The sequence below is a fragment of the Martes martes genome (genome assembly GCF_963455335.1).
Source record: "Martes martes genome assembly, contig: scaffold_78, whole genome shotgun sequence".
NCBI classification, from domain to species: domain Eukaryota; kingdom Metazoa; phylum Chordata; class Mammalia; order Carnivora; family Mustelidae; genus Martes; species Martes martes.
The window spans coordinates 107,545-121,187 of record NW_027666475.1 but is presented as its reverse complement, the minus strand read 5'-3'; the positions used below and the strand labels follow the sequence as shown (position 1 = coordinate 121,187).

Sequence of the window (13,643 nt, the reverse complement as noted above, 5' to 3'; positions counted from 1 at the left end):
GAACTTGTACATTAAAGAGGGTTTTTTAAAAACGATTTTATTTATTTATTTGAGAGAGTGAGTGAGAAAGAACATGAGCAGGGACAAAGGGAGAGGGAGAAGCAGACTCCCCTACTGAGCAGGGAGCGCAAAATGGGGCTCCATCCCAGGACCCTGGGATTATGACCTGAGCCAAACACAGTCGCTTAACTGACTGAGCCTACATTGAAGTGTTTTATATGGATAATATTGAACTACAGTGTTGTGAGACGCATTAAAATGAAAAAAATTACATGGATATATAAGAAAGTGATGGAACATCATGACAGAGGTTACTCTTGGGGACCAGGAAGGGGTTGAAATCATGATAGGACATAATAGTATTTCTGGGTGCTGGCAAAGTTCCTCTTCTTGACCTGAGTGTGGTTCCAGGGTTAATTCCTTCATAATAGTTCATTAAACTATACATTTATTTCGTGTGGTTTTCTTTATGCATGTTTTATAATAAAGAGACTTTTTAAAAGCTATCATGCCTAGAATATAAAATCTTTGTTACCTGGTTTTCATGAAAGCTAACATAATACATACATTTCTTTGGAAGAGATGTTTCTTAAATATCTTGGCTTTCAGTTGAATGCATGTGTAACACTTTTTGAATACTTCTTTAATCAAATTATGCTATATTAAAAGTTCGTTACACTTCTACTTTTCCATTAGTTGTTGCTCCTCTATCTAAATCATTGCAAAATGGTTTTTAAATTTTAGAGGAAAACAGTTATCTTTGTGAGGTTTTATTTCCCTACCCCTGACAACACATTTTAAAGTTTAATAACTCTGCTCATGTGTTTTTGATTAATCTGGTAAACAAATTGAGGTGATCTATTCTGAGGAATATACCTTGAAATTACTACCATACTCAGAAAGCATTATCTAATCCATTCAGCTGAAAAGTTAAAATACTTGTTCAAATACAAAGGTAAGGGAAGAATAAGTTATGTTGTCATCACATTTTTGACAAAGTGAATGAATTAAATAGTTCTGTGATGATGATTAAAATTTTCCAAAAAGGAAAGAATAAAAAGTATGTGGAACTTAAATAAAAATGATTACCATGTTATATATGATAATCCACACATACACCACTAAAAACTGTTTTAAATGAATTTACTGACAAAAAATTTTTTTCTATATACTATCTATTGTATATTTTTCAAAAGAAATTTTTTTCTCTAGACTACATAACTCTCTCTGCTTTATGCTTCTAATTAAGATATGTGCTGTTGTTTAGAGCTCTGTGGTGTGAAATTAGACCAGTTTTCTAATATCCATAAAATATATTTAAAAATGTTCCTCCTCTGAAAGACAGATAATTCAGTCACAGAGAGCTTATTTCTATGTTTCCTTTGTTTTCTTTCTTTCTTTTTTTTTTTTTAGCTGTTTGGTAAGCCAATTTTCTACTTAGAATCTACTGTTAAAACTCTCATTTGGTTCAGTATGTGGGCTTTATCCTTTCCATGGTCTGTTATGCAAAAATGATGGCTTTAAATTTTTTTCTTTCTTTTTTTTTTTTTTTTTAGTTTGCTGTAAAGCAGTGTTTCTCAATGTGGATGCACATGAGAATCACCTAGGGAACCTGTTAAAGAATACTGGTGCCTCCTCTCCCTCTGGATATTCTGATTTAACTGCTCTGGGTGGGCCCCTTTGTAAAAGCTCTGCAGGTGATTCTAGCCAAGGCTAGGAACCACTACCCTAGATCTTGCCACTTTCCAACTAAAAGCTTATTATATTTTCTGACTGAACTTGGCTGGGAGATGCTTTTTAAAAATTCTATAGCTTAACATATGCAAAGATTAAATTTCTTCTCTATGAGGTTGCTACTTTTTTAGTTTGAATTTTAGAGTTTAAGAGTAGATTGTATTATTTATTCTGATGATTAGTTCAAGAAGTCTATTGGTGGCCAGGGGAAAAAAATTAAAGTCATATGCTTGAATATAGACTAGTGGTTTTTTGTTCACGATATTCTAAAAAATGTGCTACAATTAATTCATAGTTAAAAATTATGTCTTCACATATGAAAAAAAGAGTTATTTCCCTAGAGATTTCTTCCAAAGACGTTCACCTTTTACATATAGAAATTCACATGAGGTTCTGCAGAACTAATCTTCACAAATTTTTCCAAAAGGTTAACTTTGATAGAATGATTGAAAGGGCCAAATCCAAGAAAAAGCTACTCTTGCTAAAAAAAGGAATTTTTCTATCTTAATATAGTAGGGACTGAAAAGAGGGGCATTAACTATGCAATCAGTGATGAATAACTAAAAGTCATGTGCAAGTATCATATACAACTTTATGAAAATCTATTCAAAAACACTTACATAAAATGGATAATTTTCCAGAAATACAAATTGAGGAAAATGACTTCAGGAAACAAACAGAATTCCTGGGAAAAACAAAACAAAACAAAACAAAACAAAAAACCCAGCCCTTAAAACTGGAATCTGTTATGTAAAAATCTACCTTCCTTTAAGATACCACACCTAAGCAGTTTTGTAGGTGAGTTTTAGCAAATGCTCAAATGTCAGATAATTCATTTTGGTACTGTTTCAAAGGGGAGAAAAAGGAAAAGCTAGCCAAATCACTCCAGAGGGCTAGTACAACCTTTATATGGAACTTAGAAAGGAAAGTAAAAGCAAGTAAAACTGTTTGCCAATCTCATGTTTGAGCGAATTGTAAAGCCTCTTTAATGTTTCCTCCTGACTATGTCCCTAAGTAGAATCAATCATTCCCCACTGGCTCCTACTGTAGCTTGCACATCCTATATCCACAGCATCATTTAATGCTTTAGTGCACTTACACATTTTCATATTTGTCTCTCATTGGTGGACACTAGGATCCCTGCAGGCAGGAATATTTTTGTATTCATATCCCCTGGAATGAAATACAGTGTTTACTCCATGGTCATGTTCAATAGTTGTTGACTGATGTGGAAACAGAAGGAAGAGCTTTTCAGGCAGAAATACCAGTAATGTGTACAGGCAGGATATGGAAAATAAGAGTCAGTGAGTAAACCAGTTGGCTAGAACATAGGTTTGTATAAGGAAATACCACTGGGAAGGTAGGTCAGGGCCAGTCAGGGCGGGCTTTCAGTGCTGAAGCTAAGTTTAGTTTCATATCTACTAAAGGTTTTGGAGTAAGCAATGGCTAAATCAAACCTGTAGCTTTAGAATCCAGATGAGGACTTTTTAGAGCTGTCACAGACCTGAAGGTAACCTATCTGGTTGAAATCCATCATTTTAAAATATAGAAAACTGAAGTCAGAGAGTTCTCAAAATTAGCTAAGAGCAGGCAGAAGCTTACAGGGAGTAAACTTGACTAAGGTTACATAATTAGTATGTATATGGTCTAACCAACAGGTAAACTAGGTTTGTCCAATTCCAATTGGACAAACCTAGTTTTCCAATTGGATAAACCTAGTTGGTGATCTAGATGACACTAGGAGATAAGGTAGGTAGGCCATATGTATGCTCTTTAGAACACTCTTAATTTCATGTAATATACTCATTTCAAATATAGGTAATTTATGTAAAGTATAACTAAATTATTTTTACCTTTTATTATGAGGCAGAACACTTGATAGAATTCTAATTAGCTTTATTACAATCATTTTGATGAAGTCTTTTACTCAATTAGCTTCTGAACCCAAGATCAATAAAGCATGGGCATGCAAAGCAAGTGAATAGGAACAAAGCACTTCCTTAGCCTCACAAATCCACACATACAGTATTACAAGTGGTTTTAGTCACTGCAACAAAATTGGAAAAGTTCCAGAAAAAGATTAATTAATTAAAAATGACTCTACAGTCTTAAAAGACAGCCTGAAAGTTTCTAATACCAGAAGGTGGAGATAGAAAAAAGTTGGACTTGTTCATATTTCAGAATTAAAGCCTAACAGTAGATTTAGAGAAAATATGGAAAGAGTTTTTCTTGTCTAACAATAGAGTCAAATCCCACTAAACCCATTATAAGTTGAAGGGTGCCTGGGTGGCTCAGTCGTTAAGTGTCTGCCTTTGGCTCAGGTCATGATCCCAGGGTCCTGGGATCGAGCCCCGCATTGGGCTCCCTGCTCAGTGGGAAGCCTGCTTCTCCCTCTGCCTGCCTCCCCCAAATTTGTACTCTCTCTCTGTCAAAAAAAAAAGGGAAGAAAGAAAATATCCCAAGTTGAAAATGCATTTAATACACCTAACCTACGAGACATCACAGCTTAGTCTAGTCTACCTTAAACATGCTCAGAAACTAAATTAGTGTATACAATTGGGAAAAATCATCCAACACAAAGCATACTTTATAATAAAGTGTTGAATATATCATGTAATTTGTTGAATACTGTACTGGAAGCAAAAAACAGAATAGTTGTATGAGTACAGAATGGTTATAAGGGTAACAGTTATTTATCTTCATGACTGCATGTTTGACTAGGCTCTGAGGCTGAATGCCACTGCCCAGCATTATGGGAGAGTATCCTATCACATATCACTAGACTGGGAAAAGACCAAAATTCAAAATTCAAAGTATGACTTCTACTGAACATGTACTGCTTTTGCACCACGGCAAAGTTGAAAATACTAAGTCAAACCATCTACAAGTTGGGACTGTCTATATTTTACTCAGGCAAAAACTTAAAAAAGAAACAGGAAGAGTTGCTTTTGTTTTTAATTATAAAAAAGAAAAACAGAATTCCATACTCAAAGTATTAGTACAAGGTGGAATTACCCATAGGTTCACAATAATGAATGATGATGGAACCACTGTCGGGAACACATGGGATGAAATACTCCCCCGACCCGCCCCTCGCCCCAGATTAACCCTTGTGGTGTTCCTTCCAAGGTAGGATACTGAGAAGGCCATTGCTCTACAGCCCTCATAAATTCTTGCCTCAGCTATGTTTTGATACGACAGAGTCTTCCACAAAATAAGCATTTGTTTAATGTTTGCTGATTCAATGACTGAAGTATAAAGAAGGTGACAGATAACATAGCTTTGGCAGGCATGAAATTACAGGCAAATAGTAATGACAGTACTAAAAATGATAATAACAAGAATCACAACAGTGATCCATGTCTGAGAGTTTACTATATGTAGGTATTGCTCTAAATGCATGTATTAACTTATGTTCGTTAACTCTATTTTTCAAATAATGAAACCACAGTGCACAGAGGTTAATAGCTTGCTCAAGGACAGAGAGCTGGGTAGTGGCAGAGGAGGATTTGAACCCAGAAGCCTTTGTTTTTAATCACTGTGAGATTCAGGCCAGCCCTGGAATTGTCTGTTTACCTCATAAATATACTTCTAAGGATCCCACTTTATATGTAATTTCCTCCTTTGAGAATTTAGGAAAATAAATTATAGGTTTTAAAAAATATTCATCTTTATTTCAGAATAGAAAAACTTTAGAATCCTATTTTATTTGCTATTCAACAAAATGTATATATTTGCTTTAAATTTACCTCTAGTCTTCCTTCAGCATAACCGAGGAGCAGCAGATTGGCTCTGTCCTTCTCAGGAGAAATGGGAGCCCAAGGCCAAGCATCATCACTGACCAGTGGCCACCAGCAAGCAACTATATCCTGAACACAATTGATAGCAAGACGACGCTCTGTTGTCCTGTTTACTGGGCCAGGTATCTCATAATAGGAAATCTAATGATTAAGGAAAAAAAGCATACAAAAATAATTTTTAATGCAAAATCCTCAAAGTATTACAAAAATTAAAGCATCTGTAAATATAGATAAATGCAAGTAAATATGCATGCTAAACATGTGCTTAAGGAGGTGTCAGAATTTACCAAATTCTTTTGACACATATATAAAAAAGACATATGTTCAAAATTCTCCCCATTTTTAGCAGAGGAAAGGAAAAGGAGAAATGTGAGTTAGGGAGGAATTGGCTGTAGCAGTCCCAATCAATACCAAAATGTACAGTCATGGCTGCTTGACAGCATCGACCTACACATAGGATTTAAGACCAGCTGTATTAAATGACAAGTTTAGTAATGCTGACCAAGAGTATCTGACTACTGTTTAAGACATAACATATTAACAATGACTGACAACAATAAAAGGAAAAACAACTTGAGGCAAATATCACTTTTTTTTTTTTTTAGAATATATGAGACATATATTCTGCATAAAGGGATAAGTCACAGCGTCATGCGTAAAAGTTTATGCAGCTTCTGAGAATTATGCTTCTCTTTCTTAGGAAGGATTTGTAGAATTTATTATTCAAACTATGTTATTTTGGAACATGGTTATTTGAAAACATAAGCACAGCACCATCTGGGTGACACATGCCAAGGAAATATAGATTGCACCGTATTTCTGCTTAAGGAATTAATGGAAGGTTGATAGCTTGGAAGGAAAAAAAAAACTATCTTGCCATTGCTGGTCAGCAATAATCGAACCACTTTCTGGGGATTAAGCGCATGGCTAAGCCTACTGGACCAGACACTAGCAAAGGGCAGGGGGTCTTCTTATCAGAGAAATGCTTCTGGAGCCAGTCTCACTACATGACAGATTGCTTTCATATTCCTGTCTGCAAGGCAACAAAGGATGGCAGTAATGCGATAATGCCAGAGTGCAATGGGTGTTAAGAACCCGTTGCATTTATGTATTGTATTTAGTAAATAATCAGGCTCATCCAAATTGTGATCTCACCACTCAACCAAGGCCATTAAAATCAAGGTTAATGCTTTAATAATCCTCTGCTATTTTTTTTAATATGGTCAAAAGGAACCCTTTTCTATTTGCATGGCCATAATATTATTGACCTCTTCATCCTCTGAATGCACATCAAAAGGAACTGAAATCAAAGTAATTACCAGTGTTGTTCTCTTATGGTAAACATTTAACTCCTTGCACTGTCCCTTTCCTGTTAAATAAATTGAATTGGATTTTTAAAATGTAGACTGGAAAACTTGTTAAAGGTCAACAGTTTCAGGATTTTTACCCTGCAATTTTCTTTGCCAAAATTATTTCAATCTGAAAGAATTAACTTATGGTACTATGTAAAGAAAAGCAGAATTATAAATACTCTACATTATTTCTTTGTTTTAAAATCCAAATGGGCAATGACAGACAACACAGATGTACTTTAGGCTTTGAAGTGCAAATTCTTATAGTTATGCTTTCAATATCATTATTTTAACTATGTATTTTCTTGAGATAAATACCATAATGGAATTGCTAAGTCCTTACAAATTAACATACATTATTTTGATGTCCTATTGCCATGTAAACATGTTGCTTACAAATTTCTAGATGAGAAAAGAGTTAAGAAACTGACACCTTTAATCCTCATATAGTGCAAATCATGTATGTTATCTGAAATTTACTGTTTCCTGTGAGTTTTAATGGCATCAGTATTCTATCATGATAATCAACAAGGCAAGTAAAATGAACAAGTTTCTTAAATTCTCCTTCCTATTGACAAATGGCAGTTTTTACTAAGTATTAAATATCTATATTTCAAATACTGAACAAAAAAATTAAATCCATAATGGGCTTTTCCAAAGGGAAGCAGGTTAGTTCTCCAATGTATAGAAATGATGTGAGTGCCCATATTATCCTCAAATCCAAAGACAGAAAGAATAAACAAATAAGAAATTCCCTTAAAGTGTAAGAGTCCATATAGTAAGTCTATTTTTCACATCTTTTCATAAGAAAATATGACATCCTGACAGTTTCTCTCTGATCTCATTAATGGGTAGCTACTATCCTTCAGCTGAGAAGACTACTAAACTATCCATCACACCTAAGACAGAGAAACCAGTCATACAAAATTTTATATAATAGCACTGAAAACATTTTAAATAGTTTGAGTTAATGCATATTGGAGCATTTCATTAATTTATTTACTTTTTCCATACTGGTACATTTTAAAGACCAGCATTTGTAAATAAGCAACATTTCAAATAAATCTATAGTTAGTCAATCTGGAAAATAACATCTCATTAAGAGTGCTAATACCAGTTTTTTTACTAACCAAAATATAATACATGAATACCACCAACTCCAATTAAAGAAAATCAGTATCATACAAAATGTTACAGAAACTCCACAAGGTTGGGAAATAAAACCAAATTACAGTTCATTACCACAATGAAAAACTCATTTAATTTTTTTATCCCATGTCAAAAATCTTATTTTTATAAGAATAGATGTTTCTACCTAATAAAATTACATCCTCCCCATATCACTACCACCTCAATCATAGTAAGAAATAATACCAAAGGGCAAAAGGTTAGCTTAAATACTACTTTCTCAAAATCACACACAAAGTTTCAAATCACAAAGCTGACTTCTAAAAATCTTTGCCCGTATTAGAGATAGATACTCTGGGTATGGCATAAGTATGCATCTTTTTTAAGGAAACTGTATATCAGCTCCGTTCCCAGTGAACAGTGAACTGTCTCAAATCCACGTCACAGAGGCCGGATCAATCTTGCAAACACAAGTCATTGCTGAAAAGAGGCCTTGAACTGAAACAGCCTGGAAAATGTATTAGATACTCATCCTAGCAGAGAGTATGCCTTCCAAGCAGTTAAAATGTAATGTGGCAAAACTTATATTAAACACATCATTTAAAATAAAAATCCTGCCTTAACAGATGCAAAATCCCTGATACAAGGAAACAAATTACCTGGAGTTAGTGAAGGGAGAGATACTAACATATGAAGGAGAATTCGTTTTGCATTTTTCTCTAGTTATAGTTGGGTATACATGTGTGTATGTGGGGAGTGAGGGGTCTTCCCACTCCTTGTTTATTACACTTTTCTATTAACCTTTGAAAGTGCCTTCTTTCTTCTTTCTTTTCTTGTGAAATGGAAGCCAGAGCCACTATCCTTGTCTAGAAAGATGATATGGGGTTTCAGGGAAAAATGAGAATGGTGTGTATACTGCCTTTAGCAAGAAAACCATTTTCAAATGTGTAACTTATCTCTACTGTCTGTCTTTGATTTCCATAAAGAACTAAATAAATTGCTCCAAAATGCCATTATTAGACTCCCATAATGAGAATAAAAAAGAAAAGGTAAGATAGTCACTATTTTCAGTGAATCAACCTTAATCACATAATTAACTCTGGTTTGTCTGAAATCTAGAAATGTTCAAGAATAAGAAGTATAATATCAATCCATGTGATACTTTAGTATACTTTAGTAACTAATAATACAACTCTATAAATTGAAATCTCTACCTTATAATCCAAGGCTGAGAGTTTTTCCAGTCTTTTGTTTGTATCAGGAGACCCCATCTTCTTGGTAAACTGAATAAAACATAGTTTGTTTTGTGCCAAAAATGATAAGATGATAAAGTTGTCTGTGAGAAGAGCTAAAACAAAAAAGATTTGATAATTTTATAAAATACTAAGTTAGAATACAATGATAATGAATTGTGAAATTTTTTTCACTAAAATATTACAAAAAGCTATTCTCAGAAGATAAATACCTATTGAAATACCTAGTCTCCTAAATATCATTATTTTACAAGGATATTAAAGAAATTACAAATGGGGCACCTGGGTGGCTCAGTGGGTTAAGCCTCTGCCTTCGGCTTGGGTCATGATCTCAGGGTCCTGGGATTGAGCCCCACATTGGGCTCTCTACTCAGTGGGGAGCCTGCTTCCCCCTTTCCCTCTGCCTGCTTCTCTGCTTGTGATCTCTCTCTGTCAAATGAATAAATAAAATCTTTAAAAAAAAAAGAAAGAAATTACAAAAAAACAATAATCATCAATTTAGTCATGCATGGATTTGATGCTTTCCTTTTTACCTAATACCATTTTATGGTAACACTGATGTTTGGGGACAACCACCAAGACTATAAAAGCATAAAATAAAGACTATCTCATACCTGAAGGTAAAGATGAAAATACTTAATTTTTAATTTTTATTTGAACTTAGCCTTTAATCTTGTGTTTACATAATATAAACCATCTGAGAATAAATTGATTTTTTTAGGGGATACAGATCAGTGTTCTCCACATACGTACATACATTTATTTATTTATTTGTTTATTTATTTATTAAGAGAGAGTGGAAATGTGCACATGCCCACACGCATAAGCAAGGGGAGGGGTAAGGGAGAGAAAAGCAGACTCCCCACTGAACAATGAGTCCAAAACAGGGCTTGATCCCAGATCCCTGAGATCATGACCTGAGCAGAAGTAAGACGCTTAATTGACAAGCTACACAGGCAGCCCTGTATTTTTTTTGTTTTTAAATTTTTCATCAACGAACCTTCTTTGAGGGTATACAAGCTGAATTAAATAAAGCATATTACACTCGACATGCACATTACAGTAATTAATATATAATAATGAAGATTAGCAAAAATGTTTCTACAGCTTTATTTCTAATACACACAAGTAGGCAGATAATTAATATTCATGAGTTATATAAAGGGTTATTAATGTTATAAAAATATTGATAAAAGCTTAGTATAATAGGAATTTGAGAAATGTTTTACATTGTTCCTACCATAAAGAAATTATTGAGTGTTTCATATATTTTTCTTTACTTCCACACCCTGGCAATGCACACAGCAGCCAAGAGTATATCTACACAATTACAGGAAAGTCTGGAGAGCTGCCAAGAAATCACATTGTTATCATGGTCTCATGAGAGTATATTATTTTGGGCATAAATAAAAGAAACAAGTAAAAAGAGATATCTCTGAGACACGAATAGTGTTGGAAGTCTCCTTTTAATTCTTATAGAGGAGCATCAACATGACAAAATCATCATAGCCACTATTTTATTTGCAGTGTCAACAAAGTGGTCAATTATGACACATATGAAAATGGAACTTCTTCCATAGGAAGTTTCCTTGACACCATGTTCCTGTAAGGAAGAGGAAATGGCACACTTACAATTCTACTCTCAGCTTATTATTATCAAGAATTTTGTCAATTATAGCCATCCTGCAAAAAGCTTTTCTCTAAGTTGATGAAATTGTGTCTGTGTTATTCAGAGGTAGCTAGTGATACCAGACAGCAGAAGGAAGGTTTCTATAGTTTCACCTCTGTCCTTTCCACTAGACCACAATTTGTTTTGATTATTCAGTTAAGATACTGACAACTTCAGTCACTAATGATAATGCAACCTGTTTCTTAAGCCTTTTTACCTTCAATAAAAGAACATAACCTTAAAATTTCAGGAGTTAGCACAGTAGAGCAGAGAGAAAATGGGCTCTGCAGCTAGAACCTGGGTTCCAATTTTAGTTTGGTTATTTTCAAACTGTTCCCCGGTATCTCATTCATGGGCATGTTTCTAAGTGTCTTAGCTTCAATTTCCTTATCTATAAAATGGAAATAACTATACCATAAAAGTTTCTTTTTAATTAAATAAGTAGGTAGACACAGCATCTCAGAGCCTTTCAGGGCTCAAATAAATGTCAGTATCCTATTTCAAAAATTGGCTTAAAATCTTTTTTATGTGTTTTTTAAACAGATTTATTTATTTATTTGAGTGAGAAAGAGAGAGGGAGAGAGAGAGGGAAAGATAGAGTGTGTGCACACCTGCATATGCGTGGGAGGGTTAGCGGGGAGGAGGGGCACAGAGAGAGGATGAGAGGAAACCCAAGCCAACTCTGACTCCATGGTGAGCACGGAGCCCAACTCAGGGCTTGATACCAGGCTCAATCTCCTACCCTGAGATCACAACCCAAGCCAAAACCAAGGGTTGAACACCCTACTAACTGTGCCATGAGGCGCCCCTTTATTACATGCTTTGTAGCAATTATATACGGATTGTGGTATACTTAAAAGGATCCAGCTTTATATAGTATATTTGGCATTGGTTTACATATTTAGAAATACTGCCCAAATTTTCTCAAGAGTTAGTATTCATAGATTTTGGTAACAACAGATCTTCGTACTAGCCAAATCACAGATTTTTTTTTTTTTTAATTTGTGGCTGTGTGGACACATTTGGGTTATTTACAGAAAATTCATTTGAAAATGAAAAATACTTGAAATGTCAACAATAAAGTACTAATTTTAAAAGAACACACTAAAAAAACCCTGTTTTGAGAATAGTTCACATTTTTCAAAGGAAAAAGTAAAAAATACTCAGAATATGAGCCTAACACTTAACAAAATTTTTGTATTAAATATTAGTCAAAACTTGTATTGGTCCCAGGGGTTGTAACTATGCTATTATAAGCGATTACTTGGGTTTGCAAGTCCCCAGTGGTAATAATTAGTGTACCTGTTGACACACTATTTCTCCTGCCCCACTGTTAATGTAGGCACATGGGGGTAATTACCATCACTGATGGAGTCTGAGATGAGTTTCCCCACCAGGCTTCTGTCAATCACCACCTTTTCCAGCTGTGGCCCAGAGAGGCTTAGGGACACCAGCACACCTGAACCAAAGAGGAGCTAAAACCAGGTAAAGGGGGCAGAGGGAAAGATGCACTGAGAATTAGAGTCTTTCAAAAATCCTTCTTTAAATGTATAAATTATAAAGATATTTACACGGGCATGTATACCATGAAATTATAAAGAGTTTTTCTTTACTGAAAAGAAGCATTGCAATTCTGAGTAAATAGATACATGTAGCTAAATGATGCAACATGGTAAGTGCATTTGATTAAAGTTATGTGCAGAAACTGAATTTAGACCATGTTTATCAGAAGCCCAACCATCGAAACACTTAGAAAACACCAATAAAGAAGTAACTGCTTTGTACTGTATTCAGAAATGTACTGTGTTCTACTAAAATACTTTGAAAGATTACTATTTATATCAGAAATTAAAAGATTTCTGAAAGTTTGAATAGTCATTGCTATACATTAAATATAGAAAAGATCCAACCATTACAATATAAACAGTGAATGTTACAATTTATTTGGAATTTAAACCCCACTTCTACAAATAAAGATCTTATCAGTTTAAAAATTAAAATACATGGAAATCAAAGCAACTGAAGTAAAATGTTAAATTTTAATATTCATAAATAAGTAAACAATTTCTCAAAAAGAGATAAACACAGTAAAGTACCAGGCTTTATCAATATCGGTGTTCACCCAACCAACTAACAAAGATGACTAGATATCACCATTATGATACTGCTCCTTTCTATTTGTGGCAGCATAATTCATTCATGTTTAAAACTTCTGAAAGGACTATGCATATGCGTATGCTTGTTATCTATAAGATTATGAAATATCAACACTGGAAGAAATTGTTTCACCTTCAAGGCAACAGACTCAAAGCAGATGAATCATGGAACAGCATATGGTATAAGAAGAAAAAAACCAATTGTCAGTAAACTAATCATGAACATGCTAGCCAAATTCAAAGACAACTATGATTTTAAACAAAACAGGGGAATTCCCCACCTACCTAGGAAACGTGCCCCAGCTAGAAAGGATGATTCTGTGTCAAGACATATTTAGACATGTGTGAAGGATGAGCAGCATGAGGGACCAGGTTAATACAAAGAAAGACTACTACTTCCCCAACGCTTAACAGATTCCAGGCACATGAATAGGAACAGAAACTGAAGGGTCCCACGTGACTTAATAGACTGTCCATTTAATGTCAATGCCCCTAAAACGGGTAGATGGCAGGAAAAGATGTAATCATCATTATTCGTTTGGGAGACTAAT

The 13,643-nt window shown here is 34.4% G+C and overlaps 1 protein-coding gene across 1 annotated transcript in view; it reads right to left on the bottom strand.

Annotated features, from left to right (window-relative positions):
- WDPCP (WD repeat containing planar cell polarity effector) overlaps positions 1-13,643 on the bottom strand; it is a 345,410-nt gene that overhangs the window by 294,186 nt on the left and 37,581 nt on the right. Inside the window, exons 6-8 of the mRNA XM_080831550.1 lie at positions 12,297-12,411; positions 9,229-9,362; positions 5,484-5,675 (exon numbers count right to left, since the gene is read on the bottom strand). Of these exons, the coding sequence (XP_080687676.1) occupies positions 5,484-5,675; positions 9,229-9,362; positions 12,297-12,411 (441 nt within the window). The remainder of the gene's footprint in view (positions 1-5,483; positions 5,676-9,228; positions 9,363-12,296; positions 12,412-13,643) is intronic.